The following is a 23596-nucleotide window of genomic DNA, read 5'->3' on the forward strand; positions in this document are numbered from 1 at the left end:
TACGGATATCTTTGTAACCTAACACATGCTCTGTTTTCTAAATTTCAGCGCAAACTCACGATAATAATCATGAATAACTAACCAAATAACTTTTAAAATGAAGCTAAAACAAATCATTTTTCTTCTTTCACGTGTGCCTTCACCGTCTGTACAACGGAAAACACTGCCTGAAAGTTGTAGTATCTGCGAAGATACAGTGATACAAAACGACCAAGAAAATTCCTTTGTTCATTTGAGGTGAATTCTTCGTTTAAAATTCCACAAACACTGTGTATTTTTCTCTCTCTAGAGATTGCACCATTTGTACCATTGCAATCTTACAAAGCTGTGCCTTGCAATTTTTTACAAGTGATATCGTTCGCAACTGAGTTTCCAAGGATTTTCCTTGTATAAGGACAATTGTTCTTTTTGCAGTGTGTTTGCACGAAACTACATAAACGGGCTTGCGGCGTAAGATCCCGTAATGGTTGGGTCTCCCACTTGGCGAGTATAACCCCTGAGCCTGGCACTTAGCTTACACACTGTTGACTTTCGAAAGCGCGTACGTACGCATTCACATGTAAATCAGAATGCAAATTCCACTCCAACGCACCTTGCATCCACGAAAGATTTATTGTGCCTCACTAAAGAACAGTTATCGTTCTCTTTATTTTTTTTAACGCACTCTCTGTGACACTTCAGTTGTAGGAATGAAGAGTTGAGGCAGAATACATATTTATTTATGCATATTCGGCAAAAACCCTTCTTACAGCTAATAAAACCTTTATTCAAGAAGTTCCGTACGCACTGTTAAATAAAGTTGAGACTTTTTTACAGGTGTTGTAAGAAACATCCAGACTTCTACTGCTGAATACTCTAATAAAATTAAAAAAAAAAATAATACAGATCAATGACAAGTTGGCATGGTGCTGCGTGAATCTGTGTTTTGTTTTATCGTACTTCACAATCAGCTAAGTGTGAACCACAGAGTAAGCAGAGACGTACACTCCCATGTTGGTGAAAGTTCCTTTCAGTCTCTTTAGTCTCCTTTTAGTCTCCTTTAGTCTCTTTTAGGGTGTGTGGGTAGTAGTTCTCCATATATGTACCCATCCCTATAATTAAAGACGTGAAACAAAACCACCAAATCATATGTAACAAAAAAATCATTTTAATATGTTTACTATGATGCGTTGATTATTTATAGCAATGTAATTAGCTGTCGTAATAAATGCTTAAATGCCTGAAATGGTTTTCTAGGTTTTAAACGTAGCCTTAGAAAGTAAGAGAAATTAAATTGTGTAACTACATTAGCACGAACAATCAAGTCACACATAAAAAAGTCACAGAAATGTCGTTATACATTGCTGACTTGGCATGGTGGAGTTTACCTTACCTTGCAGCACGCCGAAACAAACAACTATTCTACTTCTAGATCTGAGAAAACCGAAGTTTCCCGGAAGCATTATTTCGCTGCTCTGGAAATATTTGAGGTGCTTACAATCATTTTTTTTACAAACAGTTATGACGACTTAAAATGCTCTTAGTCCCACATGTTCGAACGTGGAAAGATATATAGGTTGTCAAAAATTCATGAAACAAAATTTTGAAGAAGTAGGAAGTGGGTATTTTTCTTTTGCCAGCCTACCTCTGATGGAAAAAAATTAAGTAGCAACGTGATAAGACATAGGTGGTGGTTCATCACGTGACACTGGTTGCTTATTAGACTTCGGCCCTCTTCAGGTGAATCACAGATGTAAGGCAGGAGCATTTTTTTCTTGGCCACTAGATCCAGATAAAATGTTTCCAAAATAAATCTTAAAATGATAAAATATGTATCCTTCTACTATAACCTTTGCAGTTCGGTTTATTTGACTAAAGTTAATCAAAAATAGACCAAAAACGTTTTTTTCAACCTTAAAGAAGTTACAGTGTTTTGCAAGCTGTATTCACAGTAGTATATAATAGGGGCCCCGAGTGCAGGCTCCAGGCGCTGTATTGTGATTGTCGGTCTGCCATCTTTGATTGTGACGTCACAGCGGCCATCTTGGATGAGCGTAACGGGACACCGCGTAACGGGACACCGCATAACGGGACACAACGTAACGGGACAAGTCGATCACGGCAGCCATCTTGGATCCGCCATTTTGGATGACAGCATTTTGTTTTCTCGAACATTCCGGCGTTGTGTTTTCCGCCATTTTGAAATATGACGTCACCGTTGCAATTTTTGTTACAGTCACCATTTTAAAATCTTTATTTATTATCCGATTTTAATGATTTTTTTTTAAAAATTATAAAAAATTAAATAACAAAATTTTAATAAAAAGAGTTAAAAAACAAACTTTTACCGCATGGAGCTCGGAGTCCTCGGTTCGAACCCGACGAGTGCAAAAAAAATTAAAAATGGTGACCGATCCTTCCCCCGTGGTGGCTGTTGGCAGACTGACCCCACCACTTGTTTCATAGCATATATCAGGTAGTATGACGTCATGTCCGCCATCTTGAAATTTGGAAAACATCTTGAAAATCTTTATTTATTATCCGATTTTAATGGAAAAAATTCCAAAATTCATTAAAAAATTAACTTATTTGAATTCTGTTTGATTAGCTCGATTTACGTCCTTGGTTCGATTCCCGGCGAGAGTAAACGGTCGAACTTCCTCCATGAAAGCTACCTAGACTGACCTACCACCAACAATAACAAGGTATATATCGTCAACTGGTATGACGTCATGTCCGCCACCTTGTCATCATCTGATGGAGACCACCATCTTGTTTACGTCAGCTAGAGTGTGCTGATACCATGTTAGTATAATTTTCTGGGCACCATACCATTGTCCTCAACTGTTGGCATTGAACTTTGACCTTGACATTGACCTTGAAATTTGACCTTGACCTTGAACTTTGACCTTGACCTTGAACTTTGACCTTGACCTTGAACTTTGACCTTGACCTTGAGATTTGGCATTGACATTGAAATTTGTCCTTGACATAGAACTTTGACCTTGACCTTGAACTTTGACCTTGACCTTGAAATTTGACATGATCTTGAAATTTGACCTTGACCTTTTAATTTTATTTTGTCCTTGTCGACCATCATGGATCCAACATTTTAAGTTCAGTACATGCTACCAGGAGCTACCACCTGCTGGAGTACTCCATCTTGTGTGTGTACTCGTCTTATAGAGTACATTTCCATCTGAATAATTGAATTCCAACCCGCTACAGTGCAGTAAACATTTATTACCGAGGTGCCCCCGCCATCTTGAAATTTGAACGCCATCTTGAAATCGTGTAATTATTTAGCTAGAAATTCGGGAAAAAATCCAAAATTCATCAAAAAAAACACTCATTAATTTACATATTGAATCGCTGGATTCCTGCCCTCGATTCGATACTTTAACAGTGACAAGTGTAACTAAATATTAAATAAATTTAATATTCTGTTTTTCCATTACCTTTCGCGGAGTTTATAAACCATTCTCTCTTCAAAAATAAAACTCAAGTCAATGAACGACAATGTTCGACGAATTAAATAAGTTGCCGACAAGCCTAACATTAAAGTCTAGTTTTTCTATAATCTGAATAACCTCTAAACCGTTCATGTACAAAGCCATACATATAGACCAAGCGTCTTCGGACCGAGAGACCGGGTCATAATCAATGTCAGACGTATAGACCAGTTATTTCCGAACCTCACGACCTTCTTCATCGTCAGCTAATTATATTCAATTGAACCAACGGATCATGTTTTGTACGCTTATAAGAGGACCAAGAATCCAAACAAAAAGGCAGCACATTTGGAAGCACCGTCAACGAAAAGGCAGCACATTTGGAAGCACCATAATCAAAAAGGCAGCACATTTGGAAGCACCATAATCAAAAAGGCAGCACATTTGGAAGCACCATCAAAAAAGGAAGCACATTTGGAAGCACCACCAACAAAAAGGCAGCACATTTGGAAGCACCGATAACGAAAAGGCAGCACCATCATCGAAAAGGCAGCACATTTGTATTTGGCTCCAATATCCATTGGCTCCAATATTCACTGGCACCAATATTCATTGGTTCCATCAGTCTATTGATTCCATCAGTCTAGTGACTCCATCAGTCATTGGCTACTACAGTCATAGACTCCAACTGTATTTTGTCTCATCAACTTCAAATATATTCGGCTAGAATTCTACGAGTCTAAGAGACTATGAGGCCACAAGGCTACGAGTCTTTAAAAATCTAGCTGGTTATGAGTTATTCATGGCTACGATACTGCATAGCTAAGACCGTGTGGCTACGAAACTACATGTCTTTGAAGCTACAAGAATACAAGTCTACTCGGCTCCAAAAGCTCCATCAGCTCCAACACGCAATGTACGTGCAATACATGCAATTTATGTGCCAGCAGCCATAACGGGGGAAGGATCGGTCACCATTTTTAATTTTTTTGCACTCGTCGGGTTCGAACCGAGGACTCCGAGCTCCGTGCCGTAAAAGTTTGTTTTTTTAACTCTTTTTATTAAAAATTTATTATTTAATTTTTTTATAATTTTTAAAAAAAATTCATTAAAATCGGATAATAAATATAGATTTTAAAGATGGCGACCGTAACAAAAATTGCAACGGTGACGTCATATTTCAAAATGGCGGAAAACACAACGCCGGAATGTTCGAGAAAACAAAATGGCGGATCCAAGATGGCCGCAGTGATCTATTTGTCCCGTTACGTTGTGTCCCGTCACACGGTGTCCCGTTACGTTCATCCAAGATGGCCGCCGTGACGTCACAATCAAAGATAGCGTACCGACAATCACAATCCAGCGCCTGGAGCCTGCACTCGGGGCCCCTATTATATACTACTATTCACGTATGGTTTTGACAGCTTAGTACAGGCTATCGGTAAATCGTGAGCCAATGTTCTGACAAGCACTGGAGACTAATATTTCACTCTGACTAAAGACTTTGAGTTCATTGACCGCTGCCCTTGTAAGAAAAAATTCGAAAAACAAGAGCATGTAAGTTATTCCGCTTTATTTTTTCCCATTAAGAGGTACCATATAAAAACTTTCTAGCTCTATTTATAGCAGTTGTTTAGTAGCGTGTACAAAATGAGCGTACCATTTCCGCACAAATAATTCAAAAGGTTTTGAGCAGAAAATCGCAAAACCAAAAAAGGCATATAGATACTTCTTTGCCTCATACATACAATAGTAGCTTATGTCACGCTCCAATTCAAGCATTCTTGACGACTGGAAACTAACCTAGCGTTAACTGTCGTTATTTTTAGTCGAAGTATTTCCAATGAAACAGGTTTAAGGGGAAGGGAGGGATACAAAATTCGTTACACACTAATTTAGTGCACACGATAATACCTCTTAACTAGCTGCAAATCTATACATATTATTATAACATAGCCTTTGCTTGCACTTTATAACATTCAGAACATGTTATGAAATTTCATACTAGCCATCAACGCTGTTCGCGTTCTGATTTTTTTTTAAATGACAGCTTTAAAACTTTATCACTTTAGTGCATATGAACTGTACAGTGTGAGTCAGAATTCTACCAACCTACTTCCACTGCAGGTTCGCTGTGAAAATGTTAAGTTGAATACGTGTGTAAGGCTAATGGGCGCTAGTCTCGTATACGCCATTGAAGTTGTTGCTGAACAGCTTTTTACAGCAAATGATGGAGAAAGTATTTGAGATGGAACATGAGCATCGGTATGATTATAGGTAAAAAAAAGAGTGCGTGTACTTAATGTATGCGCGTTAGAAGTTATACTTACTTGGCGTAATAAAAAAAACTAACTTTGATTTTGCATGCATTAATAGCCTATATAAATCTCTGTGTGTGTATGTATGTTCCCTATGGACTCCAAAACGGTTGGATCGATTTTGATGAAATTTTCAGGCAATAAGTATTCAGATTAGCCCAGCGGGTGATCCTGTGAAGTTTGGTAGCAATCGAATCAACTTTTTTTTTTTCCAATTTCGTGTTACCTTTTCAATAAACATTAATACAAAATTAGATTTTTTACGTTTTTTTTTTTTTTTTTTTTTAGATTTTTGAACATTCACAATTAAAAGCGATATTAGGGTCGCTAGTAATAAATAGAAATAAAATCCCAAAATGAATGGAATATTATTATAAATACTGCTGGTAAATATATATTCAATCAATTAATAATGAAAATCCATAAGTATACTTATGTTTACTCTAATTTATTAATTTTAATTATTTATTAAATAATAATATAATAATTTATACTGCAAATAAATTATAAATATGGGAACATAACCTCAATTATATAAATACACAATAAAATACACTTGAAAAAGTTTATAAACACAATTCCTATCACTTACATTCACAATAAATAAATGTCTTTTTTAATTATGTGGACCAGTATTTAATATTGTTCAATAAAGTATACGGTTTAAAAGTACACATAATATAATTTTTATATGTATGTAGGCGGTTTTCACCTGTCAATTTTTGTCTCATGCTGCGCGCGATCGTATAACCTAACCTTACTTATATAAATACACTTGAAGATTTTACAAAAACATTTTATATAACTAATAGTTTTGAAAGATATTGACCATTATTCAATATAAATCATTAAAATATAAGATTTAAAAGTAAATTTATAATTTTTGTTGGTATGTAGCCTGTTTTTTGTATGTAGCCTTTTTTTTTTCATCATGTGAAAATTCCTTTGCATGGTGCGCTAAGGGAACTATTGTGAATTTGACATTAAAGCATTGCTAAGGTGTAGATGTTTGCAGTCTAACTGGTGACCAAAAAGAATTACCAAAATTTCCGCATCTCTATTCATTAGTAGGGACTGAAAAAATTTGCAGTTTCGATGACTATACCGACCACACAGTCCTCTGTACACTCATGTAAACAACGCCAATTCAGTGGCTGTTGGCTTGGGAGTTGTATTAAATTTTTCGCTTGTGATTCACATATGTATTTAAATTTTAGCCAATCCCGAAATGAACCACGATTTTTTTTATTTTCTTTAGTTATTAGTAGGGACAGGAAAAATTCGCGGGTTCAATGACTAGAGTTAGGAGTTTTCCGCGATTCCGCGATCGCGGAATATTTCGCAGAATTACAAGAGTCCCGCATAATCGCAGAATCATCGCAGAATCACCAATTTTGCTGTACCTTTTTTGTCCATTTTGAGTGCAGTAATAATGTGTGCAAGGGTTATGTTCTCCCAAATAATATCTTAATTATTATGGGCAGAGTGAATAATTTCCAAACATTGTATAAAACATATGTTTTCATATAATTAATGCTGCAATGGCGTTAAAAAATTCAAGTTTGAATTACCAAAATATCACATACGGCAAAATAAATTTTGTTTGCAGAGAATCCAAAGATAAGATTATAAGAAGAGTACCACATTGAGCGAGTGATCCTACCGGCGTTTATGAAACGACTGTAGTCACAGTCGATGGAAATATGTGCGCATCAATCGACTAATCAATCGATACAAGGCTTCGAATACGAAAGAATGACCTTATGGCCGTTGGCGCGTGTTGTAGGCCACACGGCATATTAAAAAATATAAATATATAGATATATCGTGATCCACTAAAGTAAATGAAAATGTCTTTGAGTAAATACGTTTTTAAAGAAGCCAGAGGGGGTAAAACAGCTATTCAAAATTGTTTTTGTTAGCTCGTTGTAAAAACTGGCTTCTTTAGGCTGTATATACATGTTTCAAACGTGATAAACTATTTTTGATAAATTGCAGAACTTTACATTTATTATCACAGAATTTCTTGTTTTCTATCGCAGAATTTGTGTTTCATTATCGCAGAATTTTGGCCTTTGGTGTGCAGAAAACGCCTAACCCTATCAATGACCTACAGGATGAACTCCATAGTTCTACGTACACTCGCTCAAATGTCACCAACTCATTGGCTGCTATCTTGTGAGGCGTCCCAGCGTAGAAGCCTGTGATTCGATAAAGCTTTGGTTGGGCGTTTCTCATTGGCTCAGAGTCATCCAGGTGAGTTGTTAGCCAATGGCAGAGGCAGCACTGAGGTATAACTATTTGTATTTTAGCCTATCGCGAAATGAATTCTCGAATTTTTCCGTCTCTAGTTATTCGAGTTACGGAAATTTCGCGCATTTATTCGCAAGTTAGAATGCAAAACTTCTCACACTCGCACTGTGTTCGTGATTGGACCGCAGTTATTCGGACACGCCCCTCTACGACAGTGAGCCAATGATTCCCAGCTATGAGAGAAGTAAGTTAATCAGGTTGTGCCAATTAAAAATCCATAAATAATGTTCTCACTAAGAAACATGGGTTGAGCACGCCTATGACTAGGGACAGGCATTTTTCGCGAACACATCTGAACGCCTATTAGACAGCAACAAGGTATAAGCGCACCAACAGTTTATTCCTTGTGATTGGCGGCTGTCTGCGAGAGATGTCGATGCCTTATTTTACGCGTTTTGCTTCCGCACTGACCTGCTGTGATTGGTGTTGTAACAATCTACATGTACCTGAAAGGCACTCACCCGATCACGATGCCACAGTGTTTGAACTTTCAGCTAGCCTCGGCATCTTTTCGAGAAATATGCCCCGGCCCTACCTGTGACTTGGAAAATTGTACCGTGAGGCCAGACGAACCCGTGAGATCTCCGGGTGGGGACGCACCACAACGCCGAACGTACAATAACGCCGAAATCCATAACGCCGAATGCCAAACTGACTACAACGCCGACAGCTAGAAAACTGCTGTGTACCACAACGCCAAAATTACCACAACGTCGAAATACATTAACGCAGAAAAATGTCATTGCAGGACTGCCACAAAGGTTAGGTTAGGTAAGGTTAGCACACAAATTCATGCAGTTGTCTTTCATTTTGCTCCTGTGGCCTACCCCCCCCCCCCCCTTCTCCGCAGCAACATTTTCAATTTGGCATTCGGCGTTGTGGTATTTCGGCGTTGTGGTAACGACCATCTCCGGGTGTGTCTGTAAGCCGGCTGCGCGGGTGAGTTGTAACAGCCGGCAGAGTTACGGAAAGGTGGTAGAAGGGAGTGGGCAGAGGGGACAGGACCAGAGGCGGAGGTGCGGCACCCGCAAATGACAGCTGTTAGCGAGTCGCGTGACGAAACGAGCCGCGGCTTTCGGCAGCCACGCCGTCAAGTCGTCGTGCTGTCAGGAGGGACGTCAGGCCCCCTGCAGGAGAGAGCACGGTGTTGCCAAGTCTATCGAGCAGCCCCGTCAAGTCGTCTCAGCTCTCGGCGGCGTAAGGCGTTTCGATGGGAGAAACCTCGTGACTGGAACGGAAGCGTGTAACCACGGTGCTGCCATACGGAGCGGATGCCGCGAACCAAAGTTCGCAAAGCCAAAGGGAAACTTTATAGTATTCACAGAGACCGGAAAAATTCGCGAATTCGTTTCGCGACAGTCTAAAATACAAATAGTTATACCTCAGTGCTGGCTCACAACTCACCTGGATGACTCTGGGCCAGTGAGAAACGCCGAGAAACGCCCGAACAAACCTTTATCGAAACACAGGCTGCTACGCTGGGACGTTTCAAAAGACAGCAGCCAATGAGTGGGTGACATTTGACCGAGTGTACGTAGAACTATGGAGTTCATCCTGCATGTCATTGAACCCGCGAATTTTTCCGGCCCCTATTTATAGTATTCACCGTTTAGTACATTTTAATAAGATGGACACTGTTTTAACAAAACTTTCTTGTCGAAAATTCATGTCTAAAGTCAAGGTCTAGTAATTTTTTCAAGTCTTTTCCGCTTTTATAGGAGCCGTTTCATTATATAGTTTAACATTTCGGTCTGCAAATCCAATGATTTAGTCGACGTAGCTGCTCCGGCAACGAATTCTTAGCGGCAGCGGCGGAAACAACTTGTTTGGTTCGCATTAAGAAATGTATTTAAAAACACAATTTTCGTACACAGCAGCCAATGAGTGGGTGGCATTTGACCGAGTGTACGTATAACTATGGAGTTCATCCTACCGGTCATTGAACACGCGAATTTTTCAGGTCTCTACCTATGCACTGCGAGAAGACTGTGCACCAGTCCTCAGCCTTGCGCTTAGAGGCGATACCGCACTAGAAGCACCAGAATCCCGCCTCACCAACACTAATACACCTACGGCTACTAACACTAATACGCCCATAGCTAGGTGGAAGCCCTAACGCCTCGTCTAGAACGATATCATTAAGAAGGCCACGATTGTTTCGCGGATTCATTGGGTAGCATAGTAGACTCGGAGCACTAATACATATGATTCACAGTGATGATTGATATACAGTGCTCATGAGACACCCATTGTTCGACCTTAATCCAGTTACAAACACGGAGATGTGGCTACAGAGCCACGTGCCAACCGCCAAGAGATTAGATTGTAGTTGCTTAAAAACTTGCCTCATTCTGTCAACTATCACAAATAATAGTCATTAGGACTATTATTTATATTCGTAATATTTAGCTTCAACTAGTATTGTGTGGTTGGTAAAGACATCTTGGAGTGAATATTTCACAGTTGCTTGGATTAAGACGCGCTGTGTTACTGTTTTTCCCGATTTTTTCTTTTCTTTTTGGCTGTGTTTGAGGCGAGGTTAATGTACTTCGTAACGCCCATAATTCGCCTTAACAGTTAAATTTTTTTTAATGTTTCGATGTATATTTTAACAGGAAAACTTTTCAAGAAATACAAGTGTGTGTGGCGATTTGTAACCACGGAATTTGTCTCGAAACAGCAATACCTTGATGTATAAACATTTGTTTGCCAAGATTTTTAATCAACTTTGGCACTTTTTTTTTATCGGACTGTTTACCTCGTTGCGCGGGCATAGGTTCTTGCCTCGGGGTGTTGAAAACCTTCTTTCTTTTTCGAACTGCCTGGCGCGTGGTTCAGCCGTCAAGTTCGTAAACTATCTCGGAAGACTCTTCCGCGTCGTGTGTCGTCGGGGAATAGCTGTGATGACGCAAGGCGCTCTCTGGTCCTCCCATGGGGCGACACCTACTGACGGCCGTCGAATGTCAGCGACACCCAGGGCCTCGGGAGGAACACACAGGGGCATGCATTCTTCGCGAAGAGATTTCGAAACCAGCTGAGAGTTAAAGGGCCCGCCTCGTCAGGGGTGTATGTGTGTTAGTAAGGCGGGATGATAAGCGCGACGCTCGCTGGTGCTTCTAGTTCGGTACAGACTCTAAGCGCAAGGCTCTGAAATGGCGCGCGGTCATTTCGTCGCCACAGGATGACTGTGAGGTTCGAGCGGCGACCGTAACATTATATGTCCGAGAAATGAAGATAAAGGTGTAATGCAAGTCCCTTGAGTGTTTTCAAGAATCTGTACTGGTTGTTTTACGCCTAAAAATTACTCTGAAAACGTGCGTTTTAGCAATTTTAACTCTTCTAAAAAATACAGTTTAAAAACTTAATCCGAAATCAAAAGTACTTATCGGCCCTCAGCGAACTCTTAAATGCTTTTTCGTAAGCAGACCCCACTCGGATATCTCGAGTAGTTTTCAAATCGCGTTGTTTTCCTGAAGCTCTGCCCCGGGTAGGCGGAGTCCTTAAAAACACTGTAGCTTCGTCTGTGTTAATTAAATGGATGAGTTACATTCAGGTAGAGACTGGAAAAATTCGCGATTTCGATGACCTCTAGGACAGACTCCACAATCCCCTACACACGCAGGCAAATGCCACCTGCTCATTGGCTATTGGTAGAGACCCGGAAAATTCGCGGGTTCATTTCGTGTTATGCTAAAATTCAAATAATTATACCTTAGTGCTGCTTCTGTCATTGGTTCACTGTTAATCTGGAGGACTGAGGGCCAATTAGAGACCCTCACAGGCCACCCAGTCGAGACGACTCACAAGTCAGCAGCCAATGAACAGTTGACATTTGCCCGAGTGTGTAGAAGATATTGGAGTCTATCCTGGAGGTCATTGAACCCGCGAATTTTCCGGGTCTCTAGCTATTGGTAGAGACCGGAAACATTTCGCGTATTCATTTCACGATAGCCCTATGCTAGAATCCAAACAACTGTACCTTTATATTGCTTTTATGATTGGCTCACAGTTTATCTGAAGGACTTTGAGCCAATGGAAAACCTTCAACCAAAAGAGTATCGAATCGCAAACGTCCCAGTTGAATGGTGTCACGAGTCAATAGCCAATGAGCAGGTGGCTTTTGTCTGAGTGTGTAGAGGGTTGTGGAGTCTATCCTAGAGGTCATCGAAAGCGCAAATTTTTCCAGTCTCTAGCTATTGGCTCGTGATACCTGTCAATTGGGACGCTTGCGATTCGATACTTTTTTTGGTTGAAGGTAATTCATTGGTCAAAGTCCTTCAGATAAACTGTGAGTCAGTCATAGAAGCAATATAAATAGGGGCAGGAATTTTTTGCTAAAGATCTGAACGCCTGTTAGACTACAACAATATACACCCGCAGCAGCGGTTTATTCCTTGTGATTGGCGACCGTCTGCGAGAGAAGTCGTTGCCTCATTTCACCGATCCACTCAGTACGCGTTTGCTTCCGCACTGGATTACTGTGATTGGTGTTGTAACAGTAGACATGTGCCTGAAAGAAATTTCACCCACGAAACACAGACGATGCTACAGTGTTTTAACTTTCAGCTACTCTTAGAATCTTTTCGCGAAATGTGCATGGCCCTAAACATAAAGATACAGTTGTTTGGATTATAGCATATAATGTAGTTAACCCGCGAATTTTTCCGGTCTCTTCGTTCAGGTACATGTCTACCTTTAGAACACCAATCACATCAATTCTGTGCGGAAGCAAACGCGACCCGAGTGGCTCTGTCAAAAAAGGCAATGGTTTTTACTTGCGGACGGCCGCCAATTGAAAGGGAGAAACCGCTAACGCAGACATGCCATATGGCAGTCTAATGGGCATTCCCCCCCCCCCCCCCCGCTATAATTGCATTACTAATGATTAGGGACTGGAAAATTGTTTTTTTTTATGACCTCGAGGATAGACTCCGCGATACTCTACGTACTTGTGGAAAAAACACCTGCTCATTGGCTACTAATCCGTGACACCTGTCAACTGGAATGTTTTCGATTCGCTGTTCTAATTGTTGAGGGTTTCTCTTTGGCTTAGAGTCATCCAGGTAAACTGTGGTCCAATCACTGAAGCAGCATGAAGGTGATCTAGTTGGGATTCTAGTCTATCGCGAAATAAAACCGCGAATTTTTCCGGTCTCTACTAATGATGTGATGAGCCGTTTTTACCCATTACTAGGGACCGGAAAAATTCGCGGGTTCAATGACCTCCAGGATGAACTCCATAGTTCTGCGTACACTCGGTCAAATGTCACCCACTCATTGGCTGCTTTCTTGTGAGACGTCCCAACGTAGCAGCCTGTGATTCGATAAAGCTTTGGTCGGGTGTTTCTCATTGGCCCAGAGTCATCCAGGTGAGTTGTGAGCCAATAGCAGAGGCAACACTGAGGTATAACTATTTGTATTTTAGCCTACCGCGAAATGAATTCGTGATTTTTTCCGGTCTCTACCCATTACTGCGTTTTTACCCGTTGCTGGGTGTTCAATCCCTTTAACAGCTGCAATTTATATAATTTTTATTGTAACACATAATTTATACGAATTAAAATATAAAGCAATACACACATGCTGCTCTTTTAAATGTTATAACTGTAATTGTAAGCTGGTAATTTGTATTTTAGTAATTTGGTGATTTTCGGAACCGAACTTATGAAATCTGTCAGGTGAGAATTTTGACAACAAAATTTGCCAATTCGAACACTATAAATGTTCTGTTCGTCAACTTATAGCTGAAATATAAGCTGTCGTAAAACTACTATTATCACTATATCAGACATATCACAAGACTTAAAGGTTTTTCACGCATCCTACAGTTAAAGTGCTGTAAAACAGTCAAGCATTTGCTGCAAATAAAAGTCAGAGATTCCTTATCAGCAATAAAGATATTATTTCATGAAAAAAAATTCTTAAGACAAACTTTTATGACTTGAAAGGTGATGAAGTTAAGCTGATAAAACCTTCCCATACGCGCGACAACGCGCATCAACAGTGTCTTTAATAAGAACAAAAACGTTAATTTAATTCCACAGTAATCACACAGCAACATCATCTATTTTTAACAAGTTCACGTGTTCAATTTAACTGTCGAAAATTTCTGAACAGCGACATAAGATACGAGTTAATATCGTTAACTACCTATATAGCTTTATAAAGTTCCCGCGTTTAAAACGCAAATAGTAAGTCATTCGAAATGTCAAGATAAGCCGTTTCGTATCTCCGTGGAACGCCGTAGGCAACCGTAACGTAAAACCAGTGGCGCGCGTAGACGTTATTTTGAGGGTTGCCCGAAGAAAATACGAATTTCCGTAGATAAACTCAAAGGCCGTGTTGGTTTTAAATTTTTTTTCATTGATATTATATTATATGAAGCCTTTTCCTGTAAATTTATCACACTAGTTCTCTTTAGTTTTCGTTTCGTCTAAAATATTTTCAACAGATATTTGTCGAGTATTATATAATAGCTGTAAAAGTCACGCAATCGTTCATAATTTTGATCACTTGCGTTACATTTTACGGTTCAAAAAAAGCTTTTAGTTCTGGAGATCTGGAGAGAAGCTTTTGTGAACCAAAAACAAATGCAAGAGATGTATCGGAATAAATGTTTATGAAAAGCCTAAAATTGAAAGTAATGGCGATAAAACGAAAAATTAAAAAAATTAAAATAAAAATACCTCAGTGTGTGAGATCGAGACATACAAGTTGAATATGCGATGTCACACCCAGCTTCAGACTGTTTATATAAACTTTTCCGGGCACTCCGGGGAAGATACGGCGTGTGCCACGTAACTTGTCTCAAATATAGTACCAACCAGTGTTACTCACTTCCCAACAATCATTTGCAAAGCAACAAGCGAGGTTTGTTTACCACCACTGACAAAACACGAAGTTGTTTACCAATACTGTTGACAAACGGGAAGCCTGCAGTTCACAGGGATGAAAGTCATACCCGAACAGTTCCGAAGTTATCCGACGTTTACCGATCGTTCGTGAAAAAAAAACCTGCTTAACCTAACCAACCATTCATTTTAGAATACGTTAACCTAACCTACCCTGTTCTTCCGAGAGAAGAAAAAAAAAAGAAGTTTTTTATTACACTGACCTAACCTTTGACTTCGGCAAACTTCGGAATTGTTCGGGTTGTGGTTGTGGCTTTCATCCCTGTGATTTGTAGACTATCCGTTGACAAACAGTGACAGCATGATACATATACCATTGGTATTACTTTCGGTAAGTGTACAATATGAGACAAGTTACATGAGACAGATGATATGGACCCTCGGAACACCACTAATTCCCCATCCTCACAATTCCCGCAACTAAGTATACCCACAATTTTTATTTTTTTTTTTTTTTCAAAAATATTGACTAATATTTTGAACATGTTATATATAGTCTGCGTCACGCTTAGATTACTGTACGGAGTAACTGGCGACCACAGTTGCCATATTGACACTAATCGGGTTTTTAACATTAAGAATCCTATTTTGTTTACTATCTTTAATTATTATAAGTTTTAACATAACTTTTTTTAAAAATTTAACTGTTAATTTTTGAAGACCACAAATGTATTGTCTATTGACGGTATTATTACAGTTGTAGTCACTCTGACATTAAAAAAAATAATAATTCAATGATAAACACCAGCTAATGTTTCACTGGAGTAACCTTTATTGTAGCTGGCGAAACAGTGCTGATGGCAAAAAATCGCGAATCGGAAAGAGATATTGGGTGTCAGTATGGATGCGCGCTGCAGAATTGAGGATGAATCGCGCGCGCTGTATAGTGTACCTACAGGTTATTGCTGGGTAACGGGGCCTTGGTTTCCACCGACTGCAGGCGGCGGCAACAGGCGCATTCGCTTGACCTTGAGCCAGCGAGAGGCGGGCAGCGGGCGCAGCTATGGAGGGTCTTCCTGCCGCGCCGCAGAAGAGAGAGAGAGAGAGAGAGAGAGAGAGAGAGAGAGAGAGAGAGAGAGAGATGGAGCAGGGACGGTTCCCGAATGGCGTGGACGCGTCTCACCACACGCCATCATGGTTTTTTTTGACGTGATTACGTCTTTAAAAATTGGTTCCATAGTGGGAGGCAATTAAAAAAAAACGTATGATAACAAAATCGAGCGATAGAGATTTGTGTTGCAACTACATATATCTATCATCTCCATCAAAAAATTTAATCACACCACTGGGTAGCTAAAGGATCAAAGAATTCGTTACGCTAAGTGAGGACTGTGACGTATAGCTAGGGACACCTGTATTACGCGATTTCATTTCATGTCAAGGTATTTCACAAAACACTGTAGCTTTTTCTAAGAGTCGTGGGCAAATTGTGAGGGTGCAGCAGTACGGTGACCACATTCTCATTGGCCCCGTCAAGAGCGGGCCGACACCTCTTCCCGACCTCAGACAATAACCACAGGAGAAAAGCTACAGTATTTTGTGAAATTCCTTGACACGAAATGTATTCGCGAAATACAGGTGTCCCTAAGCATCGCGTGCGGTGTAGAGGGAAGAGCCGCCATTTTGAGGTCATTTTGCTGTTTTTCGAGATTTTCATTTAGTATCTTAACTTTTGACTCGGAGAAGCTACAACGTTCGTTTGAGCTTCAAACGTCAGCTCTTGTCAAAATATATCGATTGCATGCATAAAACATTAGTGTAAAATAGTTACAGTGAATATATATATATATATATATATATATATATATATATATATATATATATATGGCGTTAAAATAAAAAATAATAGCTTATTTTATATTTTGTATAGAAAATATTACCTGTTACGCTCACGTATTCACGTACAACACACGGCCGTGTCTATGTCACAGCCACACCCCCTTTTTTATTTTTATTTTGCCGTCATTTATTTTATTTAAGGGCTAATTTACCTCCCTTGTGTTTGATGTTTCGCCACTGACAAATCAACGAATGCATGGTAAGTATGGCATTAGAATATCAGACATAGCTCTTAAATAAAACAGAATGTCGAAAAAAAAACGAGCGTCAACAAAAGGGTTATTTCCAGCGTTTGGTCGAACCCACGTTTCCTCTAATCGGAATATAATTCGATTATTTAAAGAGAGAATCGTATCCTAATCTGGATATCGAGTCAGGAATAGGATAATAATATATTACCAAAAAATAACTTTCAGTTTTTGAACAAAATTATTATTTTTCAATACGAAAGCATGTTCATATTTTTATGGAAAAAAATGTTTACAGATGTTCTCTGCAGCGATAAATAAACATTCTGAGTATCTGTTGTCAAACACAATTGTTGAAATAAATATATAGTCCTAGTCAAACACAATTGTGTTAGTATTTGAGTCTCAGGATTTCTTTTCATGAAATATTTTTTGTAGAATTTTTTCCCAGGGTATGAAGAATTGTTTATATACGAAATTGATGTTATTTGAGGGTATGAGTATTGGGTAGGTACATCTCTAGTTCTTTCACTTCCAAGGCTGCTTTAAATAAGTAACGCTATCTTTCCGCGATAACACAGCCTGGTAGGTAAACTAAGAAATAACTATCTTTGTTTCCCGTCAGGCATTTGTTGGTGTGTTGAAAGCTTTTTACACGGAAAATTTTCATTGTGTGAGTGTTTAAAGGATAAAAAAAAAACTCCGCGTGGAAAAAACATCTGACCAGCTAAACAAAACAACGGTTGCTCAGCTGCTGTTTCAGTGGCAGAGATTTGCCTTTAAATGCTAGGCACTTGGAAAAATTAGCGGTTTCGATGACCTTCAGTTCGGCTGCTGATTTGGCAGTCGTCTCAACTGGAGGTGAGGGTTTCACGTTTGACCAGAGCCCTTCAGATGAAAAGTGAGGCGATAGAAAAACAGGTTTGAGTTTCAACCTATCGGTAGAGACCGGAAAAATTCGCGGATTCATTTCACGATATGATAGAATCGAAACAACTGTACCTTTATATTGCTTCTCTGATTGGCTTACAGTTTATCTGAAGGACTTTGAGCCAATGGAAAACCTTCAGCCAAAAAAAGTATCGAATCGCAAGCGTCCCAGTTGACGGGTGTCACGAGTCAGTAGCCAATGAGCAGGTGGCATTTGCCCGAGCGTGTAAGGGATTGTGGAGTCTAACCTAGAGGTCATCCAAAGCGCTAATTTTTTCCAGTCCCTACCTATCGGCTATCGCGGAATCCGCCAATTTTTTTTTCCCCCCCGGTCCCAGCTGTTTTAGAATGCCGACGGGGACGATGGGTGATGGTCTGACGGAGACTCACCATGGTGCTCCCGGTGATCCTGCAGGTGATGCTGCATCTGGAGGACGTGCTGGTGCACCAGGTAGTAGTGCTCCTTGTGCAGGATGCACTCGTGGTCCGTGCAGTTCAACATGGCGCCGGTCGTCTGTTTGTTTGTTTGTTTTTTTTTTCCCTCGGCGGAAACCTCACTCACTCCCGAGGGCAGCTCGCCGGACCGACGAAGGTCATCCCAGGGGGGCCCGAGAGGACGCGCTGAAGCCGTCCAAAGGGTTCTTGAGGAATCACCAACCCGCACACACGCGCACACACGCACACGCAGTGTCTTCTTCAACGTCGCCGGACGCTCACCAGCTCACATAGCGGCGAGAGGGTTTGGGAAAGGAGACATGCAGACGCGGCTAGCCGCTGGCGGGCCAGGCCATCCCCGACACTTGTTCGACGGCGGCGTACCCTCGCGGAGTCGGTCGGGCGGGAGACCACGCGGGAAGGGTTGACGGGCAGGACGGTACTGACACGACGCCTGGGACACGGTCGCGACAACACCTGGGCGCGTTCTGCGTGCGTCCGGAGTGCAGCGACGTCCCTCCCCCCCCCCCCTCCCTCCCGCCAACGAGGTCCCCTCCCTGCACTCGCGCGCGCACACCGCCCGGCGCAAGGTTTGATTGGGCGCGCGCGACCGCCTTCACCACCGGCGACGGGCTGTCTGAAGGCTCCCGAGTCCCGAGTCCCGGCCGTGTTTGCATTAATACTAGGTTCGGATTCTTACACCGGGCATTCATGCTTTGTGTCGTCCCCATACCTCCAATTAGTTTAACCGTTGCCTGAACAGAGTTCCAGTTTTAACTGCGCACATAAATAAGAATTATTAAAAAAAATAAAGTTTCAACAATGTATGCTTGAATGAAACATCAATTAAAATATAAAATTAAATGCACAATTACGTATAAATACTCAGTATTATTTATAAAACGTATTTCATATATTAAAAAACAACCGTAGTCATGTGTTGTACAAAGTTATAACGTTATAAGATCTTTCTTGCAGTATCAAAAACTATTTTCTTGGCAACTGGTTTCCAAGGGAATCTTTTGTAAAAATACATAAACTTTTTTTCTGTGTAGGGACCGGAGGAATTCGCGTGTTAGATGACCATCAGTGTCCTCTGTACACTCGGGAAACTGACGCACTGGCTTATGACATGGGTTGCCTCATTAGCCCATAGCCCTCCAGATGAACAATGACAATGAGACAACTGCGAAAGCAGCTCAAAAGTATATTTATTTAAAGTATAACCCGTCGCGAAATTAATTCGCGAACTTTTCCGGTTTCAATGAATGGATGACAGATGAAAGCATGCTCGTAGAATGGACTCCACAGTGTTCACACATGATCGGGAAAATGTCACCCGAATGATATATTGACTGGGTTGGCCGTGATTCGAGAGCTTGTTTGGTCAAGTATGTCTAGAGACCGGAAAAAATTCGCGGATTCATTCCGTGATAGGCGAAAATTCAAATACATATACTTACCTTTAAGCTTTTCTTGCTATTGGTTCACTGTTCATCTGGATGACTCTGGGTCGATGAGAAACCAAAGACGTATCGAATCACAGGCAAACCAGTTGAGACGACTCACAAGTCAACAGCCAATGAACTGGCGTTATTTGCCCGAGTGTAGAGAAGTTCGTGTAGTCTGTCCTGAATGTCATCGAAACCGCGAATTCCTCCAGTCCCTAACAATAAGATATAAGTAGGGCCATGCATATTTCGCGAAAAGAAACCGAGGCTAGCTGAAAGTTAAAATACTGTAGCATCGTCTGTATTCCGTGATTGGGTGAGTTTCTTCCAGGTACATGTAGATTGTTACAACACCAATCACAGTAAGTCAGTGCGGAAGCAAACGCGTCCTGAGAGGCTCGATCAAATAATGCAACGACTTCTCTGGCAGACGGCCGCCAATCACAAGGAACAACTTTTGGTGCGGATATATATTGTTACAATCTAATAGGCGTTCAGATTTATTGGCGAAAAATGCCTGCCCCTAGATATAAGGACTCCTGGTGATAGGGTGTCGAAAGAAAACTATTTGCAAATTTATTGTTATTAATTACTATTTTGTGTTTGCGAAGGGGCGAAATTTATTTAGACACGTCCAGAAAGCCAATGATAACACGTAGGCTAACATCTGATCGAATCTTGCGCGACCCGAAGATAAGGAAAATGCGACAACAGCCAAATAAGAAAAATAAACAGCTACTTAATCACGGACAAGTTTGTGGATATTTTTCTAGTCTGGCACCAAAAAATACAAGCGAAATTTGTAGTTCTCCACTCGTTGGCCCATAGGTTTACACATTAACTCCACAAAGCTTTATACAACCAAGTCCGATTATTTTATTTTTCATTGACTGTTTTCCGCAATTAAACTTCTGTGATATTTTTTTTCCGTAAAATTCGTTATTGGCTTGTAGTCTTTCGAGGGCGTGTGTTATAACTCTGCGATTCAGCGACAGAGGTCATTCCAATGCATGGGCGTATGCATTCTAGCTTGTCGCCTGAAAATTACGCAAATTGTGCGAGCAAGCTGCTCACGAACCCGAGCCTGCTTTTGCCATATTAAAAAATATATATATTCGTAAAATTAACCTAACATAATGCCAACTGAAAAAAAAACACCCTTAATTCATTTATTCGTATAAAACAACAATAAAATTGTTACAACACAATATTTCACAGGACAAAAATCTAAATACTAATCAATTTTATGTGTGTTGTGTGTGTAGGGGCATGCATAGAGACGGGAAAGATTCGTGATTTCAATGACCTCTAGAATAGACTCCACAATCCCCTACACTCTCAGGCAAATGCCACCTGGGCCCTATTTCATAAAACTCGACAGGCGTGACATATGCGACAATTATGTCAAAATTTACAAATATGTCAATTTGTAATTACAAGTGTACGTTTCATATAAAAAGAGATTGACAGGCAAATAATCTTAAATAGCTACAATTAAAAACAACTGTCTCATAAACACTACCATATGTGACAATTAATTGTAGGTCAAATTTTTTTTCAGTGATGTGGCCAAAATAATTAAACTGACATTTCAAGACAAGCTTATGTTAATTTTCAATAGTTATGTATATTTTGTACCTAATTATTCGTTTCAGTTTTTGTAATAGTGGATAAATATTTGTTGATTTAATTATAATGGAAATGTCAGTGCATGATACAAAGCAAACTAATGGATATGTATATGGCTAAAAACAAAGAAACCACTTAATGTTCAAACACATGTATCAGTTCTTGCAATACTGCAATAGCCTCTGGATCAGCTGCGTCAACACCCTCACGAGCTTCCCCATCCTCGCCTTCTACATTTTCATTGTTTTCATATGGTTCGTACACCTCTGATCCTAGGCGTTTCTCAATGTTATGCACAATTATACAAGACAACATAATGTTACATGCTGACACTGGCTGTATGCTCAGATAATTAAGGCATGGGAACTTCTCTTTTAAAATACCAAGCGCATTTTCCACCAGTCGTCTCGTAGATTTAAAGGCTCGAAGAAAACTTGTAAGAGCATTTGTCCGAGGTATTTGTACTGGGATATTTGGTGTAATAAGCCACTTTTTTAATCCATATCCACTGTCTCCCAGTAATATTGCATGTGGAAATGGTCTCCATCCATTTTCCCACTGTTGTGACAACGATGAACATCGTAGAATTCATGCATCATGTACTGAACCGGGCCACCGAGCACTGGCATACAAAAATTCTAGGTTAGGTCCACACACTACCATTATATTGATTGAATGGTTGCCATTCCTGTCTACAAATGAGACTTAATTATCATGTGGGGCATCTATCTTGATCAATGACCCATCTACAACTCCAGCAACCCTTGGAATGTTTGCTAAATTGCTACACTCATTAAAAGTTGTGGAATTGCTTGGACAGATTCAGTTGGCCAACGAACCTCTTCTCCAAGAAAGGTGTGAACCAGTAAGTATTTACACATCGGTGGATAGTGACTTTTGATAAGCCATGTGCATCTGCATTTACATGATATTGTGCTCCTGTGCCCAGCCAATGCAATGCGCACAAAAGTTGTTCTTGAACAGTAAGAGCATGATTTCTTTTTGTTTCTGTCCGCAACTGTTGCCCTAACCTATTTATAATGTATTCAGCTGTTACCTTGCTAACGCGGAATTTCTCTTTGAAGAAAAAGTCACTGAAATTGAAGGTTAGGTTAATCCGTGGCCTAAAAACTCTACGAACTCGTCTTTCTCTTTCTTCATAACTCCCGCTACTGCTAATGCTGCTACTACTGTTCATTATGTCCAATCACATCAATTTAACCCAATATTTTAACACACTATTGCACTGCTGTTATTACCAATCATTAGGTGACACTAAATGGTTTACCTGTCACTTCCACTCTGACAATTCTACAAATTTATAAAATTGTTAAATACAATTTACATATCTGTGTTTCATAAATCAGTATTACCTGTCAGATGTGACACATTTGTCACATTTTTACCTGTCAGCTTTAAACTTTTATGAAACAGTTATATGTCAAATTGTCATACATTTATACATATTTGTCGTGACATATGTGTAGACTTGTCAAATTTTATGAAACGAACATATGTCGAATTGTAAATATGTCTGACAATTCATTGTCACCTGTCACCTGTAGAATTGTAACGTTTATGAAATAGGGCCCTGATCATTGGCTATTGACTCGTGACACCTGTTAACTGGGATGCTTGCGATTCGATACTTTTTTGGTTGAAGGTTTTTCATTGGCCCATAGTCCTTTAGATAAACCGTGAGTCAATCACAGAAGCAATATAAAGATACAGTTGTTTGGATTATAGCATATCATGAAATGAACCCGCGAATTTTTCCGGTCTTTAGGCATGTATATTTCGAAAAATTATTTCGAGACCGGTTGTGTGTTATTACACTGTAGAATCTTTTATTCTTCGTGATTGGTTGAGTTTATTTCAGTTGCGTGTCCACTGTCGGCACACGAATCACTCCAGTTCTGTGCCGAAGCGAGAGCGTCCTGAAATAGGACAATGGCTTTTATAGTGCAGACGGCCGCCAATCACAAGGAAGAAACCTCTAACGCGTGTACACTTTTTTTTTTACATTCTAATGAGTGTGTTTGTGTGTGTGTGTGTGTTACTGCCTTCAAAACATAACTGTAAAAAAAGTTATATTCTAAAGTGGTGAGTAGCAGGGATTGGGAATTGTTGTACATTGAAACCAGAAATTCC

At 40.1% G+C, this 23596-nt stretch overlaps 1 protein-coding gene across 2 annotated transcripts in view; it reads right to left on the bottom strand.

The window, feature by feature from the left end:
* Positions 1-18870, bottom strand: part of LOC134528325 (uncharacterized) — a 563803-nt gene extending 544933 nt beyond the window's left edge. Inside the window, exon 1 of one of the 2 annotated variants that reach the window (XM_063361859.1) lies at positions 18321-18839. In XM_063361859.1, the coding sequence (XP_063217929.1) occupies positions 18321-18432 (112 nt within the window). In that variant the 5' untranslated portion in view covers positions 18433-18839. Of the gene's footprint in view, positions 1-18320 lie in introns of both variants that reach the window. The other variant, XM_063361858.1, reaches the window with a different exon arrangement.
* Positions 18871-23596: the final 4726 nt, after the last annotated feature.

The sequence above is a fragment of the Bacillus rossius genome, chromosome 1, assembly GCF_032445375.1.
Source record: "Bacillus rossius redtenbacheri isolate Brsri chromosome 1, Brsri_v3, whole genome shotgun sequence".
NCBI lineage: Eukaryota > Metazoa > Arthropoda > Insecta > Phasmatodea > Bacillidae > Bacillus > Bacillus rossius.